Below are 26,455 nucleotides of genomic sequence, written 5' to 3'. Positions count from 1 at the left end.
AGTATGGCACACTGTGCTGTGCATTCATAACTGAGGTCATGGAACATCCTCTCAAGTAACACACAATGAAGTTGTCATGGCACTTCGAAGTCAGATGGCTGTAGCAGTGCTTTTTGTTATTATTATTTTCATTTATTTTCCAGTTCTGATCAGATTTTCCAGATCCATGAGCTGAAGACAGCAGAGGTGCTGCTGGGGTGCATCTGCCTTCCACCCTTCCATGCTCAGAACGACAACTCACAACGATTAAATCCCACAGTTGCCTTTCCTTTGGGCTTCATGAAGTTTGTATTTATTTGCACAGGGAATCGGTCTACCCTTAAACATTCCTTAATCTGAAGTTTCCTTTTGGTCATCATTTAGCTTCCAGCAGCTAAGTTCTTTACCTCCTGAAATACTTGGAAGCCATTTTGCAATCATTACTCACTTAAAAAAAACAAACAACAAAACAAATCCAAACATTTTCAATCTCTCCTCCTTCTCCATCCGGTACCTTTAAAGGACAAGGGGGCAGTGTGACTGGCACTCCTTTTTTTGTATGTCCAGATGTGTTCCCCAAATCCCCACACCACATCCATTGTGCTGTCCTGTTTCTAGTTCCTCCTCCTGGCTCATTCCCCCAGTTCCTTTCCATCTTAATGGCTCTTAGGTCTGCATCCCTTCTTCCCTTGACACTGCACAGGAGTTCTCATCACTTCCAATTATGAAGTGCATTTCACACTCCTTTCTACCTTCTCCATTTCTGTCTCTGAAGTTCATTGAAATGTATGACCACTGTATAAACTTCTTCACATCCTTCCAGTTCCCATTTGACACTTCTCACTCCTTGCTTCCTAAAGCAATCCACATTTTAAAAAGGTACTTCTAAGTTGCTCAATGTTATTAATCACTCTTGCACTTGCTCACTTTGCTACTTCTATCACTTGTTCCTTCAGCATTTCTAATGACTCCAACTACTCTTTTCTCTGTGGGCAAGGTGTCAGTTTCCTCCTATTACCCATAGGCAACATCATCTGCAGTCTCCTATTCCTAAATTAAAATAAGAAATTGAGTTCTCTTCCTCTCACTTGTCCCTTTGCCTTGTTCCCTCCAGCAAACTGTCAACACCTCAAATTCTCAAACAGCAAAAATAAAATAGCAAGAGGTACCTATGTTCCGTGTCGTGCACGTAGGCGTTCCAAAATTACTCTTTATCCTGCCCTCAGAGTCTGTGAGACTTTTTTTCCCCTCAAAAAGTTAAGCCTTCCCTCTTCTTGTTCCCAACTATCACTGTACTTAATGCAGATATAAATACTTCTCCTTTGCAGTTAGATGGAACCAATGTAAATCTACATTTTTTTAGAAGTCACATTCTTTCATTCTCTGACATTACTCTGGGGTGTGATTCAGAAAGATTAATAACTTCTTCCATGTGCCCATCCTGTTCATGCCCTTCTCCCTCTTCCTCAAACTTCTGTGCCAAAGCTTCCATCACTCTCCATGTCTTACTGACTTCTCCCAAGCCTGTCTTTTCTCTGTCACACGAGTCACACTGCCACCCAAAGCTAACTCGCCACTTTAGCAGAAAAACTAAAACTTACACTTACAAACCTCCAAATTCCTATCTACAGCACTCCACAGAAAATTAATGCTTCCTAGGCAAATATCACTGAAGCCTCAAGTGATTCTCTCCACTGCAAGTATCAGTGTGCGACTCCATACTAGGGAGTATCTTATCTGAGCATTTATTATATGAAAAATCACTGAATGTATTAATCTGAGACAGAAAAGATACTCAGTAAAAAGACCATGAAGTACCTTCATGTTTGTCATGTGAAAAGGAAAAAAGAGGTACAATGTTAAGCATCATACCCATCGATTCCATCATTTTAACACTGAATCCACAGTGGATTTAACAATTCAAACACACAAGTAATAACAGCGTACCTTTATTTTAACATGTGCACTGCACTGATGCAGTAGATACAACGCCAGCAGTCTTCTCCTTGCACAAACTACTATCAATCAAGTAACTTCTAGGTGGAAGCAGCATTTAGTGCAAAGAATAATTAAGAAACCTCTAATGTTAACCGTATCTTGGGAACTGTTTGCATACATAGTGCAGCAATCCTAGCTATTTCCCAACTGGCCTTAAACATGGAAAACCCATCAGCTATAGCAGTTTGCATTTGAAAATTCTAATACAGACTTGTTTTTCTTTTAAAAAAATCTACACTACAGCAACAAATAAATAAGGACCGACAGTGTGTATATATTTGCTCAAAATCAATTCAGCAACTTAAAAAAATATAATGTTCAGTGTTTGCTGAATTGCTTTATACTGCATCTATCACTTCAAAAAAACTACATTTAAAAAAAGTTTAAAGAATAAAAATAATTCCTCCAACTCTCTCTTTTTTTTTTTTTTAATTTAATCAGTTGAAAAGAAAAAGTTTGCAAGCACTGCTGCCTCTCACCTATTAATATGCGATTCAGGTCCCCTGGTCAATCTGGGAATCATTAGAGAACATCCCTGCACACCCAAGAGCTCTCTGTGCTCAGGCAGCCCTGAGCAGTGATGCTAAAGGGAAGTACAAGCCTTGGTACAGCAAGCAGATTAAGTCATCTTCCAGTTCACAAGTTTCCTTGCTAAAAAACAAGCCACCTCCACTTGTTGTGACTGATTTGTACATCTGTCGGGCTCACCTGGGAACACAGACGCTGTAGGCTCGGTCCCAGTGAGTGCCTGTGTGCTTCATTTCACCTACATGAGTAATCACACTAGGAATCAATGGAGATATTCATGCTTGCAAACTTATGGATACACCTATCTGTTTACAGGACATCTGCACTCATTTGCAGCTATACAATATACTGATTGCAGTCCTGTAGCATAAATGAAGGGTCACTACTAGGTTACAGGTAATACTATAAAGGTATTTTCTGGGATGCATACAACAGAGCTAAAACCCTCAGGAAAATGCACTTTTCTCCTTTTTAGAGGGAAGCTCTGCTCTTTGGGAGTATTTAGGGATGCATAAGCTGTAGGCCATGGAAGAACTATGCCCCATGTATACTGGAGAATTAACTGCAATAATTTAAAACAGCAAGACTGAAGAATGTTTCTATGGGCACTCCCAACTGAAAATATTTTAACAATTACACACCAATTATAGACCAAACAAAGAGCAAATTTTTTCAAGTTTTCTGGTATCAATCTGGAATTCTACAGAGGCTACTCGGATTCCATGAACAGTTTATATATGTGGGATGCAATAAAACTTTTCTTTATGTATGGTTTAACAATACAGATTAAGGACAGCTTTTTTTTTTTTTGTATTCATTAACAGTATCTTGGGAGGGCAAATCAACTCTCTCCAATAAAACTAAGAAAATGCTGATACTAGGTATTGAATGGAAAAAAATCATTATTTTTCAGGATTAGAGTGTCTAGAGAAATAGTGCAGTTTTTATTCTATCCTGGAAAAATATAGAAATGCACAGAATGGTTATATCCTTCCTATCTATTTTCAAGTGGGATTTTTAAACACTGAAAGAAATGTTTTAGTCAATACATAGCAAATTCTTACAAAAATATAACTTTAGACAACATGAGAAACTGCTTAAGAAAAATGCTTTGTCTTTTGGAGGAACTACAATGCAACCTTAGCTTCCACTGATTTTTATACTGAAAGTGAATCTAATTCAGCAAGAGCCTTGCACAACATGGTCAATCTGTGGCAATACAACTTCCCCTACTGAAGCCTCAAAACATTCAATACAGGGGCACATGAAAGATGGGTCACATCCACATTTCTTCACCCTCTAAAGCAACCTTTGCTTCAGAAATCTAATGCTTCCCATAAGGCTGGGGAGAGTATGCCCATAAGAACCTCACTGCACTCAGTTTCTTGCCTTGTGGTGGGATGGAAAACCAGCTTTGATCCTCATGCTTACACAGTTCAAAGTGCCTCTATAACCCACTGTTAAATCCATATCAGAATCCAAATAATCAATATGGCAGTAGCCAAAGAATTCCAGGTGAAAGGTCAAAGATTCTTCTCCTGCAGCAGAGATTATGATGAATGACACTAGAGTAAATAAACGAAATTTTTAAGACTGGCTTTCTTCCCTTTGCAATAAAGGATTTGGGGTATTCTCTTAGAAGATTTTTTCTTTTTAATTATGCCCTTCTCTATATGGAAGCACTGCATTGTTCATCAAAAAAACCTAAACAAAAACCAAAACCAAACAAAAACCCTCTCCAACCTTGAAAAGCACCACAGATGAAAAATCTGTTGGAAAAACAAAAACAAACTCCATGGACCACCCTTCAGGGATGAAATGCTAAAGATGTCTTTTTTAATCAATCAGTTTGTGAAGATCTACAAAAAAATAAAAAGGATCACATTCTAAAGGTTCAGTGCAGTCAGCAGCTATATAGTTTTGCTGCTTATTCATCTTTAAGTTGACTTTCAAAAATAACACCCTAGCTTGTCAAAATATACATTTTCCATTTGCTTTTAAATTAAAATAATAATAAAAAAACATTTAAAGAATTCACAATCAATAGCATGACTAAGTTTCAGGATCATCTACAGCATATAATTTAAAGGTTCAAGATGCCAATATGCAGCATGTGGTAGGCCTATACGCTCCATGCAGCATGTACATTTAGGATAATCTCAATCTTGATGTTCAGATGTCAGTTTGCTTCTTCCAAATAGTGTAGAATACCCATCTGGAGAAAATAAGCAGTTAAGGGAAAAAAAAAAAGTCAAAGTTTGCAGTGCACAGTTAAATGGAAATAGTTCTTTTTACTTAATATTTCAATTCTGAAAACCTCTGGTAGATCATAGAGTAGGTAAAACACTCAAAATTGAACTCTCCCTGGATTCTCTTTTTGACCAGCAGTTCAAGGATGCCTACTTCAAGGCATGTTGCTTTAAGGCCTGGCAGTTGTAAAGACAAAAATAACCTGTTTTTCTGAAGCTGTAAGGGTAGGTATCTTTATATCCTCCTTCATGCTCTTTTGTCTTGAAAATGTAAAGTCAAATTTGAGTTTCACAGGAAAGCTGACAATAACGAGAAACAGGAGGAGCTTGTTATAGTCAGTAAGGAGTTCAGAGCAGCAGGCTCCAGCATTAAACAGTACCGAGAGCCAGAGAAGGGAGGCAAAATGAACACACAGAAGAAAGGCTGGGACAGTATCACATGCTTAATGTATTATGAATATGCAGAATCCTGGAAGGATGCCTCCTGTCAAGACAGACAACCACAGCAGGAATTACCCTTCAGAAACATTTCTAGGGCGATCACACGATAGCAGTAAACACTCAAGTCAAATGCAGCCAGCAGATCAAAATGTACCACTTGAGCTAATGGCTTGAAGTGTAAACTTTTAGCTTGCCTGCCACTCACAAACCGAAGAAATTCTGCAGGACTATTTTTAGGAATGACATGTTGCCAAGAAATATGTATACCCCGCCACTTGGAATATTTTTTTCAGTAACATTAATTAGTAATGATTGTTAGGAATCACTATCCTCCCCCCTTTTCCAGCTTTAAAAATCACATCTCAGCTGTATGTTCAAGAATAGATCTATCAGCCAATATTTAAAGATCTGGATCATGGTCATCTGTATGAAGACTCTTATTTTTGTAAAAGAAAAAAGAAAGGAAGAAGATATAGCCTTGTCAGAACTCCCTGGCAGCATTACCTTTATCATACAGTTTATACTACATCACATAAACTTGGAAACACTCAAAAACATTAACCAAAACACAGCCTGATCTTGAAAGGTGCTGATCATTTCCTCAGCTGTGAATTTATGGCACCTTTAGAAAACAATTCCTGCAATTACCCTCAAAATAAAACTGCAGTAGTTCATTTGCTACGAAAAAAACATTAATAGTGATTTTAAACTAGAACTCCTTCTTGTGCTTGAGTTCATTACCTCCAAGCAATCTAGACTTGCTTGATTTATTAATACACAGTCTCTGGTTTCTTTCGCTCTTTAAGGATACAATTCCATGTAGGAGGGAACGCACACTGTTTCTTTTGAGAACTCCACAGGACAATAAAGCCTGCTAAGCTGTTCTTCATACAGAGTCAAGGCATCAGTCAGATTTATACAGTTTCCCTGAAGAAAAAAAAAGAAAAGTCCCAGTCAAAATCAAAGCAAAATTTCAGCTGAATATATACATTTTGACATTACTGCAAGGTTCCCACATACTTCAGAACCAGATACATGCTGTTCTTAATATTTAATATTTACAAAGCAAATACTGAACAGCTTGTCTTCATTCTGCCTACAGCAAACAATAATTTGTATCTTTTCAAGAAAGAGAAAGTATGGAGAGATTATCTATATCCTCATTAGCAGAAGCAACCCTTATATTAGGGCTTTCAGTTAAAACAGACCACCATGTGGTGTTTACCTATAACATCTACTCAGTAATCATTTTCTTTATGATTGCTTAAGTATATTAGTAAACAGTATTACAACATCCAGATTTTCTCAATTATTTAACATTGCCTAGATCTTACAATGTTTAAATGCACTATTAAAAAAACCATAGCCTATTCATTTTAAACACAGCAATATAACAAAATAGATCAGATTATATAGAAGTTCTCGCCTGGCTTCGGGGTACATTGTCTAAAGTTTCTGCATATTGTGCTTCTGAAAAGGAAGTGGTTCTTATGATACTTTTTTTTCCACTTAGATCCATGACTTAATTCATCTACACATATTAGTAGTATCCTTTTCTGAACAAAATAAAAATCAATGCTTTGATAATTTTCTTCTTACAGTGGAACTATGAAATACCAAGCACAAACACATCTCAAGGATTACAAAGCGTGAGGAATTTAAAAACAAAAAACCCCAAACAAATGAAAACTCCACACCCAAAACAACTCCTAATTGCAAGCACTACCTTGTCCCAAGTTAAGTATTATTATCAAGCAGAAGTTACTGCAGCATATACATGGGATGCCCATATAGAGAAAACTCTAGTTAGAAGAGTGAATTCTCCATATCTATAATGGGTTTGAAGATTTAGTGGTAACAGTGAGCTCACAGAACACCAGACTGAACAAACACCAACCACGCAAAGCAATAAAAGTTAATTGTGTAAGTTGAATAAATACAAAATGTTTATCAAGTTTCTTGCCTCTCTTACCTATATAACTGAGTAGACTAGTAAATATTTATGATCTTGTAGTGGTTTGATCTTAAATACAATTATCTTAAGAGTGTGGCCAATGCAAGTTATTTGGACGCTAATTTAAAACCAAGTAAAGTTGAATGTGGTCACCACTGCATGGTCTACAAACTACTCAGCTTTTGTTTTCCCACTTCTAGTGGAGGAACATTTACCACAGAAGATAAAAAGGAGAACAAAAAGAAACCTTCATGCTAATGAATACACAATAATCTTGTCCCTTCCTGCTCTTCAGTAACGTGTGAAACCTGAACCTGAGTGTAAAAGAATGCAGATGGTTCAATTAAAAAAAGAGCTAAATCTAATAAAAAACTCTAGCTCCCTTACAGTCACAGCTTATTCAATGTTTTAAGACCTCTAACTTGAAACAAAGGTCAAGTTCTATGGGACCCCAGGAACCAAAGACTTATTCAACGCTTCCAAAATGTCTGCACTACTTATGTTTCACACATGTAATTCTCTGCTAGCACACTATGAAACTTTTAAAACCAAGAGAACAGTCTTTAAGAAAGACTCATTTTCTGTTTCCTGCTTTTTGGTGCTCTCAGATTTTTAAAAACAGCCTAAAAATAATTACACACACACAGATGTGTGTAGGGAAGGAAGCGAGGAACTAAAATGTGTTTGACCAACATATACTATCTGTGCTCTTTAAAACAACGGTTAACTGGCAGAGGCCAAAAAAGCAGAGATCTTATTTGAAATCAGTATGTCTAAACAGCTCCATCTACATTGCTTTTTCCTTGTAACAACATCAGATGATAACTAGAATCGAACTGTAAAATGCACATTCTGTCTTTGGGTTTTATATTATTTTTCCTACTTTTTATTAGTAGGATTTTTTCACAATGTATTTAAAATATTTCTATTTCCAGAGGAAGTAAAAAGAGATTTCATCCTACAAATCTTCCTCTGAATTTTTCACATTCTGCTCAATGTATTTTTTGCACTGTGCACAATTTTTCACAAGTTGAAAAGAAAACCTCAACTTAAAAAATCTTAACACAGCATCTCCACAACACTCTCAGGCACATGGTGTGATTCTTGGGGTTGTCCTGTGCAGGGCCAGGAGCTAGACCTCAGTGATTACTGTGGGTCCCTTTCATCTAGAGATATCCTATGATTCTATTTTATTCTATGAGCTTTTGAAAATCATAATTTTGAAAGCCCTTTTTCAAAATAACTTGCATAAAACATGTTTGATTATAATTTTGATCATATTGCACAAAGAAACGTACTTTTTTGTTTGGTAAAGGAAGATGACACTTTATATTGAATTTTTCGTATTTGGGTTTGGGCACCAGAAAACAAATGAGGTTTGTAAAAAAGAGACTAACACTAACTGAGCACAACAATGAACAGACTGCTGTAGTACTTGTTTAGTAACTTGTTATTATCCAGGGGATTGTGGCAGTTTTTTTGGTTCAGCTGCCCTTTACCAAACATGTAATTTTGTTTCACCATCAGACTGAACGCAAAAGAAAACTAAAAAACAACCTGCGTGTAATTTGAGTTATAAATAGAAAACACTGCTAGGTAATTTCTGGAGCATACCAACATTATGTAGTAAATTGAATAGGATACACAATGATAGAAAAGTATCCACAGTTTCCCAGCCTGTTACTTCAATATTTCATTATTTCTCCCTTCTCTAGAAGGAGACAATCACTGCAGACACCATGGAAAACAAATCACAAGAACAATGAACATGCCAATAAGCAATTCTTACTTTTCAAACTCACAACTCCCCAGTGTCCAAATCAAGATCTTGCCTAAAGGCTCAGACAACCCACCTGGCTGTTCTATTAACCTCTTTCTTCTAGAGACACACCAGGGGATTTTGTAGTTCTGCACAGTTACAATTTTTTACAATTACCCAGCTTTACTCAACACAAAGTTAAGAATTCCAAAAAAAGTCTTCTTGTATCACTAAAATGACACAGGGAACCAAGCTCAGAATGTAACACAGGGATCAGTCTAATAACCTGTTTCATTTTAACTCCCCCCCCCCAATGAAGAGTTATGTGGTACAGCAGTACATCATTTGTTCTGAACAGACACCATCACCATCATGGCTAGGCTTCGGGAACGAAGATTTGGGACAGACACCATATACTCAAACAATTAACTAAAACTGAGCACTGCTTAATAAGGTTTAAAGCTGATGACTCACCAATTACACTTTTTCAAAGAAATAAGCAAAATCACTTTTTCTCCCACACTGTTCAGTCCATTTTCAATATATACAAAAACCCTACCAAACTCCTCTGCATGCCCCCCCCTTAATCTGTGTTCCATGTCAAACAACTTAACAGGTAAGAACTGGGGGAATGCTGAAATTTTTTTTACCCCTGAAGAAGCATCTCTCTGACATAAAAGTATTTGAGGTAGTTTTAAACTTTGAGATTAACTGATCTCTATTTATAAAACCTGCTTAAGACTGATGACTCCTCAACAGTTTCACAGCCTGAGTTTGCTCAGTGCTTGCACACACTTCAACAGTTCATGCCTGTCTCCCAACACCAACTTTTTCTGGGCTCTCCTAAGGCATACATTCTATAGTTCCATGGGTTTAGTTCTGAGGTTTCTTACAGCACAATGCATAACAAATTTATGCTTTGTTAGTTCTGGAAAGACAATAAAAACATTCCTTAAAATAAGTAGCAAAAAAAAAAAGAATTTGTTTAAATTAACCCTATTAAGTTCCAGTTAACTTTGGCCACGTATAAAGGTGATGTGGTCATCAACTGGTTACAAGCTGAACTTAGGCCACTATCCTTCCTCCAACCCTTAGAAAGTAAATCAGGAACTTGAAAACAGGTGGAAGGGTCACTTTGCCATACTTGCCAAAGCAGGGGAAAGGGTCCATTTTACTTACTTGCCCATTTCTTCCATGTCTTACACTACACATCATTGCTACTGGACACCTTTGTCTGTGACCATATACCAGAGAAGTTTCATTATTATTTTTAATTTAACACGGGGTTCTGTTTTGTAATGACATGCCAAAACTGAACATGGCCATGGTTGGGTTTTACCCTTCCTCACTTCAGAGTGACTAAAAAGCAGTGAGACACACAGAGCATGAAACGCCCAGCATCAAAGCTAGGCTTGAGTTTTGGTTGACAGGTATGGCTTTTATGGAGATACAGGAGGCAAACCTGACTGAAGGTCCCTCCACTGGCCAAAAAAATCAATTATTAAAACTGTAGTCTCAATAACATAAGGAAATGAAATGTCTGTGCCTTTAAGTCTCTCAAACTGCCAAGAAATCACAGAGGCTCACACAGGGACATACATCCATTCTCCCAGCCTTCTTTCACATTGCAGTCAAGAAGAACCTTCCTCCCTCACTGGAAGTGCTAATTAGAAAACCCACGCAGCAGTCAAAAAAAGGAGTCTAACTATGGAGCAACATGATGGTGGTCTGGACATTCAGAGGGCAGGGCCACACTATATTAAAGAGTGGCCAGGAAGAGACGGCTTGGTGAAAGGCCACATGTGCGCGTGGGAGACACATGATCCCTTGAACCAGGGGTTAGCGCTGTTTACTGGAACGCAAACCCATGAGTGGTCTGAGTTTCTATCCTGCCTGGGCTGCATGACCCAGACCAGGAAGGAGCAAATTCCTGTTCAGAGGTATTTTTAAAGGTTCCACTTCATAAACAGGTTGAAAATTATAGCCTTCTCAACCTCAAAGGATTAGATCAACAGAACAAAAAATCAGCACAGAAAAAGGCATTTTCTTAGCTGCACATAATCCCCTGACACTCAGAGACAACCTTACAATCAGTCTCTGCATCTTACAGAGCATGGTTTCACAGCTGTTGGGACAATCTTCACATCGTACGGGGAAGGCACAAGACAGTGATGGTTGAGGGAAAAAAAAAAAAAAGCCACAAACATATCACACTGGTATCTACAAGTATACAATCTCACTTGAAAGAAATCACTTGGGCAATCAAAAAATCACGTTGGATTTTAGAAGGTCCAGTACTGTAAAAACACTTAACGTGTTCAGAAAGAAGTCACTAGGAAGGTGTATGAGATGAAACTGGAGCTCAGGATACACCAAGTTCTCACACCCTCACCAACTCCCACTTCACTGCGATGGTTGGGAACCTGCACCTGTAACTCGCTCCCCTTGGAGAAGGCAACACTAAACACCTCACAGACACACACCCACACTATATCATTAAACACTTCAAAAGGAGAAGTAAGAAAGGAAATAGAGCATCCCATATGACCCTTGAACCTCAGAGTAGGGGGATTATGTTTAACAGTAAGTTCTCACAAACAAGCTTTAGGTCTTAAACCTACAGACAGCGTTACAAGTTCTGCAGGCTAAAAGCTATAAAGCTCATCTCTCTCTGTCCAGGTCCTATGAGCTGCAACACTCAGTATGGGTGGTGCAGCTAAAAAAACAAGGACATGCAAAGTAAGGCTGCTCTTCATACAAGTAAGGTTTTTTTCCAAGTGTGATTACTATTTGTGGAGGCATAGAGCAAATATGGAGGCATTTTTTCCCAAATATACTTAATCACAGACTTAAAAGCAGCAGAATGACTTCCATTAACTGTCCTTTGATATCTTTTCAGAGCTGAAAGAAGGAAAAAGTCCCTCCTGCATCCTAAAATTGGCCACATATGTTCTTTTATCCCCTAGGAATATGAATAAATAGTCTGAAAAACCACGATTTCTCTGTAAGTGTCAATACAATGCCAGGCAATACTGGTTACCTGCCTCCACCTACTGGTGAAAGGATATTCTGCACTAGCATTTGGAGACCACTTTGAGCATCACCAAGGAAGGTATCCCAAGGGAATAAACAGGTGTGTTAGAGTAGCATGCCAAAAAAAATAATTCTTTTTTATGATCTCAGATAAATTATATCTATCTAGAGTTAGACAGCTCTAGATTATGGCAGCTAACAGTTTATGTGTGGACCAGAACATTTTCTAAAACTTGTGCAGAGCTCAATGAAGAGGTGATGAGCATTTCCATTTATTTTTCCCAGCAGTGGCATTTAGACAGTCAGGCAGCAATACAGTATGTAAAAGGTTGGCATTCTGTGACCACAATTCCACTTTTGGGTAAAGCATTTCTTGAGCACCGAAATAAATTACATCCTAACCAGATGCACACAGTTCTGTTCAAGGTGCAACTACCAGAGGACAGGCTACAAACTACAAAGGAAATTTCCAATGTTAATACAACATAATGCTAAGGCAGAAGAAGCAACTATAGCTACTGGCCAGCAACCAACACGACAATGACCCTTTTGCTGCATCTTTTCTATGAGACATTTCCTCATTGTAGCAAAGATGAGGCTCTAACAAATAAGTGGACATTTAACAGTGATATTTAACATTTTTTGTTTTAGAGGACCAAAACACACTTCAAGACAGGCCTGGGGTGCACACAGAGTCCTGTACTTTAAAAACACAACTGCCTTAAAAGGCATGTGATTCCTTGAGCAAGGCCTGCTACATAAGGTAAGCATCCTGGAAGTAGCTAGTTAGAACAAAAGTAACTTACATTTCCAATGTTAATACACAGAGCTAAAAACCCCTGGCATTTAACAGCAAACACAGCCGAGCATGCAAAATCATTTATGAGTTCCCAGTGTGTGACTAAGCTGCCAAAGTTGGTAGTGGTCATGTTTGAACTTCTCTCCACAGTCTAATGCAATCCTTTAAGTAGCCAGCTTCAATTAGTTTAATTCAAAACCTAATTTAAATTTAAAGTTACAGACAGCTGATTTTATTTAAAGCACCCCAATAGACTGTTCATCCTATGACCAGACTACTGAGTCTTCTGAGGGTGTGGTAGGTTGACCCTGGCTGGACACCAGGTCTCCACCCAAGCCGCTTTGTCACTCCTCTCCTCAGCTGGACAAGGAAGAGAAAATAAGGAAGGTGCAAGTCTAGTAAATCAAGATAACGACAGGGAGAGATCACTCACCAGTTACCATCACAGGCAAAACAGATTCAATTTTGGTAATAAATTCAATTAATTTCCTCACCAAATCAGAGTGGGATAACAAGAAATAAACCCCAATCTTAAAAATACCTTCCCCTACCCCCTCTCTTCTCCCTGGGCTTTAATTTAGTCACAAATTCACTGCCTTCTCCTCCCTGCTGCACTGTTGGGGATGGGGAATGGGGATTGTGGTCAGTTCATCCCATGTTTCTGCCACTCCTTCCTCCTCACACTGTTTCCCTGCTCCAGCGTGGGGTCCCCCCCACAGGAGGCACTCCTCCACAAACTTCTCCAACATGAGTCCTTCCTACAGGCTGCAGTTTTTACAAACTGCTCCAGTGTGAGTCCTTCCACAGGGTGCAGTCCTTTAGAACAGGCTGTTCCAGCATGGGCACCCTGCAGGGTCACAGGTCCTGCCAGGAAACCTGCTCCAGCCTGGGCTTCCCACAGTGTCACAGCCTCCCTCTGGCATCCACCATGGGGTCCTCCAGGGGCTGCAAGTGGATCTCTGCTCCACTGTGGAGCTCCATGAGACAGCCTGACTCACCATGGTCTTCATCATGGCCTGCGGGGGAATCGCTGCACCAGCACCTGGAGCACCTCCTCCTCCTTCTTCTGCACTGTCTGCAGGGCTGTTTCTCTCACATATTCTCCCTTCTCTCTCTGGCTACAACTGCTGATGTGCAGCAACTTTTTCTCCTTCAGAAATCTGTTATCCCAGGGGTGCTACCACTGTCACTGATTGGCTTGGTCTTGGCCAGCAGTGGGTCTGTCTGTCCTGGAGCCAGCTGGCACTGGCTCTGTAGGACATGGGAGAAGCTTTAAGTAGCTTCTCACAGAAGCCACCCCTGTAGCCCCCCTCACACACACACCCACTACCAAAACCTGGCCATGCAAGCCCACTACACAGCCTTATTCAATTTTTACAGTGTATTGTTTTGTTTTCTCAGGCCCAACTGGGAAGAGGTTACAAGGACCATCAAATGAGCCACATAGTGTATCAGTAGATGTATCAAAAGCTCTGATAGCTGTCTGCCCCAGTATTAATTCTCCTTTTTCAACACCCTCAGGAAGACTAAGTTTCCAGAGTACACTGTTTCTATATCCCAGTCTTTTCACTGGCTATCAGTTACTCACAAGTCCAAATTCACACCACTTCCACTTTAACATTGTTTCTTTCCCAGCCTGCTACGGATGCTTTGTTGTTTGGGACCATGAAACATAACACTGCAGTTTCACAACAGCTTAAACCCACCAGGGCTGGTTCAGTACTGCTGTCCATCCTTTCTGTGCAAGCAGAGATGCTGGAGAGCTGACTTATCTCCTTCCACCAGGACAGGACAGGCCCCAGGGCTGCACTGGTCTCAACCTCCACTGGTTTCAGCTGGCACAAAACAACCCCCCTGTATTTCTGCTGCAGCACAGCCATTGCTCCAGCTTTCAGCACAAGCTTCTTCTCAGAGTCCTTCAAAGTCTGACAAAATCTGTCCACAGATATACATTTATATACATTCTAATACAGCCAGCTAGTCTCACTGTGTATGTTACAACTACAATGACTGCAACATAATAGCTTGCTCAGTCCCAAAGATGCAGTGTCCTTTCCATATTAAAGTCTGTCATAAATATTTCCACTATTTAGAGGAAGAAAAGTCATTAAGATTTACAGTGTGATATTTCCTCTTATATTTCAACCACAAGATAATTTCTCTTGCCTTTACAACCAGAGCATTTTAAAATAAAGCAGCACATCTGAACTGCCAAAAGCTTTATCCTACAAGTTTTGCATTTCTTTATAAACCTGCACAGTTTTACAGTAAACCAGTTCCTTTACACACCTCAGAAACTCTATGGTGACAGGAATAGAGCTCAAATATATAATTTCAGCTAAGCTATTTCAGACCTTAACAAGATTTTTCCAAAATGCAGTACTCAGATGCTCCACACATCAGAAAACTAGTTAAGGTATGAGCATGACTAAAGAAATAGAGCTTCAGAGACTTAGACTTCACTCAACCATCTGCTGGCTCCTGTCACATTCTTGTACAATTGCACACTCCTTTGTGGCATTCCAAATTCAGGGTTACACAAAGTATCTTCAGTTGAAAGCTAATCCACAATTGTATTATCTAGATGTTATCTATGAGGTAATACTGTTACACTGTGGCAAGTATACAAATTGTGAATTATTTCCTTTTAAATAGAGCTGCACTTAAAATTTCATACACAAGGACAAAACCTAAATTATGACTATATAAAACACTTCACAAAATGCCAAATATTCAAACAAACTTATTCAAATGTTCAAAATGTGTTTTGCAGAGGCCAAACCAATGAGTTCTGTTAGGAGTGGAGAACAAGCAAAAAGAGTATTTACTCCCAAATGACTAATTTTCTTGTCCCATTGCACCTACCTCAAATTTTTACACCTTAATGGATGACGAATTTTCATGTCTTACACTCTACAATTGGAGACATTAGCTTAAAAACCATATATCTATTTCTAAAGTATATCTGCTCTGTTTTTCCAAAATCTGCTTACAGTTACAATATTCTGTAATATGTCTTGCTGATTCTTAAAATTATGCTTTTAAACTCAAGACAAAAGTGCTACAGATTCAGCTGAAATAATGAAAAAAGATAAGTCAGTTAGCAAAGCCTAAATTAAAGTCATTAAAAGGAGAAAAAAACCAGCTTGTAGTAGATTTTTATTTTTTTCCTCTTTTTTTAACTGAAAAATGCAGCACATATACAACTGCAATAAATACAAAGCAATACTTTGTTACATCCAGATATGATACCTGTGTGAAGTATTTTCCATCTTGTTTCAGAACTTTCATTGAGAGGTCAAGAATCAACCGCAGAAATTCCCATGTGGAATCTGCATATAGAGAATGATTGAAAAACAGAAGAACACATTACTGGCTTGTTAACACATTTACTACATATTCAAGACTTGTAAAAAAAGCCACTGTTTGAAAAGGAGCTGCTCTATACCTTAAAAAAGTAAAATAAAATAAAACATTAAAAAAATAAAAGCCTGGTAAAAAAACCCAAACACAAACCATATGCAATGGCAGTGATGGTGGAAGTACTGCTACTTTTCTTCACAGTAATTTTCCAGAAATGTCCAAGAAATCATAAAGTGAAGAAAATTTACTGGAGTAGGAACTCCTAATACTTTCTAATGAATATTTTCTAATGAACTACATGATTTCATTTTATTCTGGAATAAGAGCACAATTTAAAAGAGTCCTAGGCACTTGCTAGTCTTTTCTAACGTTCAAGAAAAACTCAAAAAAGAACAGATGTGTTACTATCATTCTTCCCCTCTCAGATTTCCTATTAAAGAGGAAAAAAATCAAAGTTCTTTTGCTGCAAACTACTATAAAGCAGAGGGACAAAATGTTGAAAGTTCCCAGAAGTTTAAGAAAGTAAATTAGAAGATTTACCTTCTTCTGGAGATGTGGAGATTGGAACAGCTGTCAGATCATTAATTACATAATCAAACATTCTCCCTTCTTTGGCATACCTCTTCAGTACGGGAATACAGTCTTCAATTAGAACCTGTAAGAATGAAATACTTTAGGTAGTCCTCAAAATAACCTAAAAGTGACCAGATAAAAGGAACAAATGTGGATTCATAGAAATTTAGAGGTGGAAACCACAAAATTAAATACATGTTTAATTTTATGCTCCATTTTCAACTTTTTACATCATATAAAGGAAGAAGGTGCTATAAGAGTTATACTACTGACAACACAGGCACTCCAGGACTGAACCTCCTAGCTCTGTCACTGACTGCTGGGTGACCACTGTTCCTCCTACCAAATGGTAATAGCAGTTAGTTGTTCGTACTAACAAACACGTAAAATAAGGTATTTGTATGAAGGGCCACTGACTCGTGAAGACTACCATGTGACTTCTCCGTTAATTTTTTGTGCCTTTTTTTTTTAGCTCACTCCTGCAAGTTAATATCTGTGAGAGCATTTAAGGAACAGTAATGAAAACAGAAAGAAAACATCAGATTACACCAGGGCTAGTTTGTAAGTTCTGTTAGATCCAGCACATTAAAGACCTTAACTGCAGGAACACATGACATTTGTTGGCAGACTTTATTATTATTTTTAATGTAATAGCAGAGAGAGATTTTGCATGCAAATTAAAAATAATTGTTAATTGTGTATTATAAATTCAGATATTTTCAAGAGTATAGGTCAACTAACTTAAATACACATTTCTTCTATCTTTTTCATTATATAAGGAATGATGTTTAAAACTACATTTGTATGGATATTTCCTCTTTACTCGTAAGCTATGGTAACAAACATTCTGCTGTTTTACATTCCTTAGAAGTTATTTATGTGATTAATTTCAGAAGTCTGAAAATGAAGAGTTAAAATATTTTGATGCTAATATATATTTCCAACACAAATCCCAGCTATTAAAATTTGAAAGTGTCATAAAAAAGGAAAAAATGCTTCCTAAATTTAAGAAAAGTCAGAAAACTTGTACCCAAAATTTTGCCATAGCAGTCTTCCAGGCTAGGTATAAGTGCATTTGAAATATTACTCCTACTGAAAGAAAAGCAAAGCATTACCTGGTAGCACTCTCCTTTCAGATTGTCTAAGACATCTCCGCATGTTTTACGCATGTACTTTTTACACCCGTCAATCACCATTTGGTCAATGTTTGAAGCTTGTTAAGGCATGGTACATTCAAGAAATAACAGAGGCAACACTTTCTATTTCTTCAGAAACGAATTCTCAAGAAGGTGCCATTCACAAAGGAATAATAAGATGTGTCTATTGGCATACATATTGCAAAAGCCAACCTTACGGATTCCCCTCCAGATTCAGTTAGAGGTTTAGGAATGGCTTATTCTTGGTTTCATTCAGTATTTTTGATACCTTAGGTTATCATTACTGTGAAAGCCTGAAATATGAACTGTAAGACTGTAAAACACCCATAAAGTTAAACTAGGTTAAGACTTTAACCTACAATTATTTAAAATTGTTATTAAAACAATTATTTTCAGTTTTAGAAAAGGGATCCCAAAACCCAGGGTGATCAGTATTTCATACAGCTAACAGTAGTTTGCATTACAAACTAAGAATGTTGAAAGCTTTATTTGTATTGGTATTTTTAAAACAGGGTTGGTCATTCTGCCACCAATACAATTCATTAAGTCCTGACATTGCTACTGATTGAACTTTTTTGCTTCTAGGCACTATTTTTTATAGCTTTCTTTAGAAAACTGAAGAATTCAGGAAGGCAGAACTGAGCCCAAACCACAGACTTGACAGACCTGTCTTCTGTTATCAGAGAGAGCATCAGTCTGATGACAGAAGTGTTCCTTTCCAGTTTTATGTAAACCGCTACTCAAAGAGCTATAGAACTTGAAAGCAGGTGCTACACAAAGATGCACAGATATGTAGTCACCCCCAGTAATAGGTCTATGTAAGCTGACAAAATGAAATTTTATTTTAGATCCTATTTCCTAACGCAAATCAGAACCTGACTGTTAACTGTGCTGTGGTACCAGCAGAAATGCAGTCTGAAAAATGTGGAAATGAATGATCGCCCATTTGTCAAAGGATATCTCTACCATAGTAACCATCTTTGGCTTCAGTTTGACTATCTCATATAGTATACCTCCATCACCACCTCCTAGGATTAGCACTTCTTTCCCAGTGTAGTCTTCCTTTCCACTGCCCATTATGGCTTTAGTATATGCCAGGTCACTTTCTGCCAAATCTGAATGAAAGGAAGAGAAAGAGTTGGAGAGAAATATTACATCTTTAGTTCTTCTCATTAACTGGTATTAATCCAAAGGTAATATAATACAGACCAAAGCAAGAGCATCTACAGAAACAACGTAGTTCTCAGAGACAGTCCAACTAATGGGATCCTCCTCAGAATCCCCAACAGGGTTTCTCTAATTCTCAATGCGAACCCAGCGATGGCTACCTTGGCATTAGGAAGTACTGTGTGCCAGGAGAAGAAAACCGGTGGAGCAAAACTGTCAATACTTAGGATTTGATGTCCACACTTGATACTTCAATGGCTTTTTACCTACGACTAGTCCTGCAAGAGACAGATCAGGACATTTTTGAAAACCCACTGCGCAACCTAGATGCACACCAGGGGATCCGGGCACAGAAACATAAACACGATCATTACCACCCGACTGCTGAAGGGCCCTTAAGCATGCCTTCCACTGGCTTGTTCAGCATTAGCTTCAAAGCAGACGGTTGTCTGTAACAACAGACCTGAGCCACAAGGGCGAAGCTTTGTGCAGCAGCACATCATGGCATATCCTATCACTCTGCCTGGCAATCAGCACTTTGCTTCTAAGTGTAGGGTAACCAAATGAGACAAAGCAGTATTTTAAAATCCCATGGAAGGTAAACGAGCAATGGTACACTTTCCTTTCTCTGAGGCATATTGTGACAACATTCCTCATCTCCATATTAAAATAAAGTCTGATGAAAATTTCTGGCTAGAAGTATGAAATAACTAATTTTGTGATTTCTAACACAATTCTATCTGTATAAGAAAATACCTTACTAATGTATTCTGTAACAATGCTTTTCAGCTGCCATCTGCACAGAAGTCCCCAACAGTTGCAGAAAGCTAATTGAATTGTTAGAGTTATTTCAAAAAGCTACAGTTAAATTTCTTAATTACTCTGCTATTAGAGTGAAATTAGGTATTCTATCCCCAGGCAGCAACATCCTTCATTTACCACAGTCACTACTTTTCAACATAAGAACTGAGATATTTTACAAAGTATACTCCTTGCTGCCTAGATTTTCTAGCAAACAGCAGTCTTATCCAGCTTAAAAGAACAGTAGCCCACCTTCTTCTAAGTTCACTTTCAAAAATACAAAGATCAGCAGGCACAAAGTACCACATACAAAACCCCTTAAAGGTTGGGTCATTGTTGTTTAACTTAAAAGTTCAGCTGGGCATTTTAAAGAGTCAAAAGATGTTCACAACAAAGCAGCTAAACGGTTTGAGATACAGCTGTCCTAGATCTCACCAACCACGTAATGCCCTCAGAGAATCAAAGCAACAGCAGGATTATACACACACATACTCCAGCTCCTATTTCTTCATATTTCTTTAGAATTCCATAGTGTTTTGAAGACCAACAAAGTAGCTTGTTTTACTGTCAAAGAGAAACTCTCAAGAGGCTGGACTGGCAACAAACAGGAAAAAGTTCACACAGAAGAAAGGAGTAGAGCAAGCTCTGCTAGAGAACACTGTGTTCTATTCTGCTGTGCCACTTTCCACAGCAAAGATAGCAACTTCGGGAGAAGAAATCTTATTTTTTACTCTACATTTTACACTGGTCAGCCTTCCTGATTAACATACTTAATATACAGGAACAGATATATGTGTACATGCATATGTAATTTCCAGCACCAGAACAATGACCCTTAGTCATCTATTAAAATTGCCATAGCAGGTATGGCATTCCAACATTTTCACGCAAAAGATCCTCACATGAGATGATACTTACTAACATCCCCACTGAGGATAAGAATATTCCCAAACTGTTTTGAATGCAGAATTTTAATATTCTGAAAAGGTGAATCTTCATCATAAACAACTTCATCTATGTCATACTCCACCAGGCGCCCATCAGCTGTGGGCCAGTATCTATCAATGACACCTCCTCTCAAAATGGCTGGCAACCTAGAAAGAAATAGAAAGAAAAAAGATTACAAAACATTTGGCACGTTCATCTTTTTAGAAATCCACTTTAAACATTCTGTGGATTCACCATAATAAATAAATAATATTTACAAGAGAGATCTAAGAAAACTTGCCACATTTAACACTCAACAGACAGAAGAAGCCTATCAGCCATAAATATACATAATAAATATACATAACTTGCTAAGGCACAGATGACATAAATGATTCTTCTTTATGTACAACTTCTACAATGTGCATGTGAATCTCTCTCTATTCTAAGAGAGGGAATTTACAAAACATATCAGCCTCTTTAGAAGAATCAGCTCAACTAGAAGTAAAATACAATACAAAAGTAGAATGCAGATAAAAAAACATGAAAAAACCTCTTCCCACCTTTAGCTCAGCTAAGAACGTCACTTTTTTGAGATTAGTGGATCTCACCCTTCTCGTACTGAGAGACATTTTAATACATAGAGAAATGCAAAAAGTGAATTATTACAGTGTTTCAAACTGAGCTAGGTCACTCTTTATTGTATAAGCACAGTCCTTGATATCAGCTGACAGTCTGCATTACTTTTTAAAAGTGGCTCAATCATCTGCATAGATTTTGTTTTGTTTTGTTGTTTGTGTTGTGGGGTTTTTTCGTTCTTGGTTCAAATCAGTATTTCACCTGTAAACACAAACTATATTTGAAATTACTCTGAACGATCAAAACGATTGCATTTAGGCAAAATGTGCAGGCACAGGGCTCATCAGATTTCCTACACACACTTCAAAGAGTTAAGGGTATTCTTCCAAAGGAGGGTGTAGCAGAAGACCAGACACAGACAAGCTGCTTCTAAATTCACTAGTGATTCTCAACAAACGTTTCAGAAATCCTTCCTACCCTCAGTGAGCCACAAGATGGCAGCACAGGTGAGAGCAAGATCATCCACTCACTACCTAAAAACAACAAAAAGGCAGGAAAAACTTTTCCAGCTACATTATTTCTAGTGGAGCTGCATGCATGAAGCTAACACCGAAAGGATGCAAAACAAATTAAAAGAAAAGAAAAAAGATGTTGAGGGGTGTGTGACAAGATCCATGCCAGATACACTGTTCTAGGAGGTTCATCTTCCTGTACTAAAGGTAACCAACTGATCTAGATCACTTCAGGCAGATGTTGTCCTGACCCATTTTTAAGAAATTCCTATCACAGAGATTCCACGAACTCCCAATATCATATTTCAGTATCAAAACATCCTCAGAGAGCTTCTCCCCCATAAAGACATACACGAGATCATCTACGTTAGTACACTGTGCACCTTATGAGGCTTTACCAGGTTGAAGGAAAGCAAGATAACCACTTCTCTGTTTTACACACAACTGTTAAAGAGAAATAACAATATTCAAGGTATAACATCACTTTTCAAATCACTACCACTTTACTTGTGGTCTCAGATTACTTTCTGTTGTAGTATTTAACTGTTACAGACTGCTTAACTGCTCTCCCATTTTGCTCCTTTGCTTTACTGAATCTTGTTGGTTTTACACTTGCTTTTTAGTTTTCTTAACTTATTTCCACTTCTCTGTTCCTTCAAGCACCCACTGCACCTTCCACCAAGTGCATGCCTGCAGTAAGTGCTCCCTGGCTTCAAGGTGTCAGCTGCTGCCAGACAGCCACAAGGACAATGTGAGCCACGTCCAGCATGAATGTTATTTCAGCAGCAGGTCACGAGCCACGATCTGAATCCTTAAAGTTTAATATTTAGCCTTGAATTTAAGCAATCCAAACTGACAGAAGGCTTGCAAAGCCTCCATTGTTCAGTTATGAGTTATATTACAAATATTTGCTACAAAACATTTCTATCTTCTTGGCAAGTCCCTAAGCACACAGGTTCCACTAAGGTTTTTGCCACACAAGCCCACAATGAGCACCATGAGGCATAGTAGATGCAGAGTTGTGAGAGAAAGAGCTGTAGGAAATCTTGTCAGGGTAGAGTGTCCTCCAGGGTAGGCTTGAACTTCATTTTAGCTCTAACCCTTGCCCGTGGTCCATGTCCCCACTTGCACAGGTCTTTCACCAATCCTTGACACCCAGTTTGCCGTCAGAACTGCCTCAGTACTACATCCCAGTCTGACAGACACAGAGCTGGGTCTGATCCTGGCCACCATCACCAATCCTGCTCACCTTCTCCATGAGCTGTGGGATGTGGCCTGTAGGGTACAGTTTATGCCTTGGCCTATTCCCCTGACACCCTCGGCTCCCAGCCCTTCCAGAGCAGTCTGCTCTTGCATCCTGGTTGCCTTTTCTCACATTATTTCATGCAACCACTGCATCAAACTAAAAAAAATAAAAATAAAAAAAAAATAAAATAAAAAAAAAATCCCTGTCCTGTAAGTAACAATACCAAAGATGAAGGCTTAACAAAATGACAAACCCCACAATACCTTCAATTCTGCAATAAAACAATTTGAAAATATTGGGAAGAAAAAAACTATGCATAAAGTCATCCTCCAGACTATTCACTGCAGTACAGCAAAGCATAATATGCTTATTATCTTTAGTAACTATGCAGACAAGCCACACACAGAAGCAGAGGTACAAACTTACCGTTTCACCCTTTTTATATTACCATGAAACAGTTCTTTCATTCTTTCTTCTACTTTGTTTAGAAGCTGGAAAAAACAGCAAATAAGAGGTAGAATTTGTAGGTGATCACTTAATGCAAAATATCTGTTAAATTAGGTTACCTGGAAGGCAATAAAAAGTAGCACCTGCACTGAAAGGCTTTGAAATGTAACACTAGAAGCCTATGAGTAACTCGCCGGCCCCTTAGCCTGGTTACTAGCAAGAATGTGCATATTATAGCAGCTGTCATCACTGCATTTAGCTTTCCCTAGGACAACAGAGCCAGAAGGGGGACATGAGAAGTTTGAGGTTCCATTCCTGCTAAAGCAGAGGCCTATTCCCTTGCAATATCCAATGTCTGGAACCTTCTTATAAGGGAAGATGAAGTTCTTTTTCTCCACGGGGAAAAAGACTGAATATAGAGGCTCCACATCTCTCAGAATAGAGAAGGAAAAAACGTCATACACCAATACATCAGGTTGCAGGTTGAGCATCACTTCTCCCTCACTGCCCTGGGTACCTAAAGAGAACCAAGCCCTAACCAAAGCTGTTACATCTTTAGAACTTTTACATCAAAGAACACAAGGCCCAGTACATGCAAAAAAGAGTGTGTGTGTGTGTGTGTGTGTGTGTGTGTGCACTGACATGTTTATGCAACTTCAACAGGTGCTACTGTTCCTCAGCTGTAAGCATTCAGGTTTGAACTGACTTTAATATTTCAAAACCTTTTATCAAGATATATTTTGATATACTTGAAGAAGGGTCTCCCCATGCAGCTAGGTAAGTCTAGTAAGACAAGCAGTACTCATACCTGATCAACTTCCTCTCTTCCTTTAATGTGATCGTTGTAGCTCTGCAGATCCACCAACACTAATCCATGAGGGTGAATTCTCAAATTGGCAAAACTGCAACAGAAAGAGTGAGAGACAGTGATGACAAATTTGTTATCAAAAATCAGAGAGAAGGAAGAAAATCTGAAACAAAATTATATTAAATTAAAAATGAATGGGTTTTTTTCCAGCATTTGTAACTGCTGGCAGTGCTAGCTCCAGTCTTCGTCTGCAAGTCACTAAGTAGCAAAAAAGTTTCAAGAACTTGCCTATTACTACACAACTAATAAAATCAGTAGGCAGCAAGGCAGTGAAACAGGGTGTCTAAGCCACAACCACCATAGTACAACAGGAAGATACACTGCCTAATAGTTTCAGCTGTTTAAGTAAAGGCCTGGTGGAACAGCTGTGTTGCGTTGGTTTGGGCTTTTTAATTGAAATCAAGCCTTAAGAAAACAACTGGAGACTTTCTTTCCCCTATATATTTCCTTCTCACTTCCGGGGGCGTGGGGGGTGTTGGTTTGGGGTGTTTTGTTTTTTTTTAACTTTACGGCAACTATTTAGAGAGACTGAAAAACAATAGGCATGCTGGAGCAAACCATGGCTTTGACTGGCAAAGAAATTGCAGCAGCATACTCTCACCGATGAATACAGATGCAAGATAGACAAAACTACAGAAGCTTTTAAAGACCAAAGACCAAGACTTCACCATGCTCAGTAAACAAATAGTGGACCTTGGAGAACTTGCAACTAAACAAGAGCTAAGGACAATGGGGAAGGACACAAGAAAACAAAAACAGTGTAGCAGAGGCAATATCCTTTCCATACTAGGGAGAAGACAAAAGAAACAGCAAGGCTACAAGAGGATTACATAAAAGAAGGGAGGGGGAAACATACACTGAAAAAAAAGAGCAGAGGAAGGGATGAGAACAGAAACAGCTGAGCAAAGAAAGAAGGGTATCCAGGGATAGTTGTTCATTAGTACAACACAGAAAAACTTCAGATAAGGCTGAATGCTCCTTTTTTTCCTTGTCTGCTCTTATCACCCCACTCAGCCTCAAAGGTAAAACACAAACCAACTCTTGCTATGATAAAGAGTTTAGATGACTTCCCAGCTTCCCATCACTCCCACTTTTTGTTGGCCCTTCCAGAACTTCTTTTGTAAACTGTCAGCCTCACTATGAACACTCTCTCCCATGGTGCTGGAAACCTTGGCTCTTAGCTGCAATCAGAGATAAAACCCTGAATATTCTGTGTTATCTGAAGATCATAATTTTTGGTAACTGTAAAATGACCATATTAAGCAATTTAAGAATGAAAACAGCAGCAAGCTGTAGCTGTGATGTGTGTGCAGTTGGCAGAGAAGCTACTGTCATCCTCTTCAGAAGGTGAGTCTAGGGAGGCTGAGGCTTTCCTCGGGACTGTACACACAGGTCTTGCCTTCAGGAGGAAAGATGTTTCTGTACAACATGTACTTGCCCACTGTGCTTCCCTCACCCCAGTGTCCACAGAATGTCATCATCGAGTGATCCTCCCCCAACCCCAGAGCTTGCCCACAGGGTGCTCTTCTGACAAGAGATTTTGGTTAGGGAACACAAAAGCCTACCAGGAGTCTGTTTACATCATTTTCATGTCAACAGGTTTATTTGGGGATGTGTAACACACAACAAAAAAACCCCACAGGCATAAGTGTAAGAACAAACAGCTTTATTGCAAGACTGCAGGAGATAGTATCTTCTGGTTTTTTTTCTAAAGGAGAAAAAGACAAAAGAGTAGAGCCCACTAGATGGAAGTACTGGTCAGTCCAGCACACTTTGGACACAACCGTTCACAGCAAAAATGGACATTTCTTGTCAAGTCCCTAGACATGCTCCAGGCTCTCAAGCTGTGGCACTACAGGCACAAATGAGTATATGCAGTTCATGAGACAGCACTGTTATTAAATTCCCTGAAAACTGGCACAGTGTCAGAAATATTTCCACTGTTCAAAAGCTTTTTATCAGTTTATTCCCATATTCCAGAAGTTGCTGTTGGCACAAACGAGCAACAGATTGATTGCCCCATGACTCAACTTCTCTTTTAAATTCCTTTCCTACAAGAATTCCATACTTGTCAT

The 26,455-nt window shown here is 38.7% G+C and overlaps 1 protein-coding gene across 2 annotated transcripts in view; it reads right to left on the bottom strand.

The window, feature by feature from the left end:
* Positions 1-1,912: 1,912 nt before the first annotated feature.
* The window catches only part of SMS (spermine synthase), a 48,226-nt gene continuing 23,683 nt past the window's right edge, over positions 1,913-26,455 (bottom strand). For both annotated transcript variants that reach the window (XM_017831477.1, XM_017831479.1), the window contains exons 3-11: positions 24,321-24,414; positions 23,492-23,556; positions 20,720-20,895; positions 18,794-18,948; positions 17,792-17,881; positions 16,644-16,758; positions 15,993-16,072; positions 6,007-6,122; positions 1,913-4,720 (exon numbers count right to left, since the gene is read on the bottom strand). In XM_017831477.1, coding sequence (XP_017686966.1) covers positions 4,678-4,720; positions 6,007-6,122; positions 15,993-16,072; positions 16,644-16,758; positions 17,792-17,881; positions 18,794-18,948; positions 20,720-20,895; positions 23,492-23,556; positions 24,321-24,414 — 934 coding nt within the window. In that variant the 3' untranslated portion in view covers positions 1,913-4,677. The remainder of the gene's footprint in view (positions 4,721-6,006; positions 6,123-15,992; positions 16,073-16,643; positions 16,759-17,791; positions 17,882-18,793; positions 18,949-20,719; positions 20,896-23,491; positions 23,557-24,320; positions 24,415-26,455) is intronic.

This window comes from Lepidothrix coronata, unplaced genomic scaffold (assembly GCF_001604755.1).
Source record: "Lepidothrix coronata isolate B3197 unplaced genomic scaffold, Lepidothrix_coronata-1.0 Scaffold191, whole genome shotgun sequence".
Lineage (NCBI taxonomy): Eukaryota > Metazoa > Chordata > Aves > Passeriformes > Pipridae > Lepidothrix > Lepidothrix coronata.
Note: the sequence above shows the minus strand (reverse complement) of the source record. Positions and strands in the feature narration are given on the sequence as shown.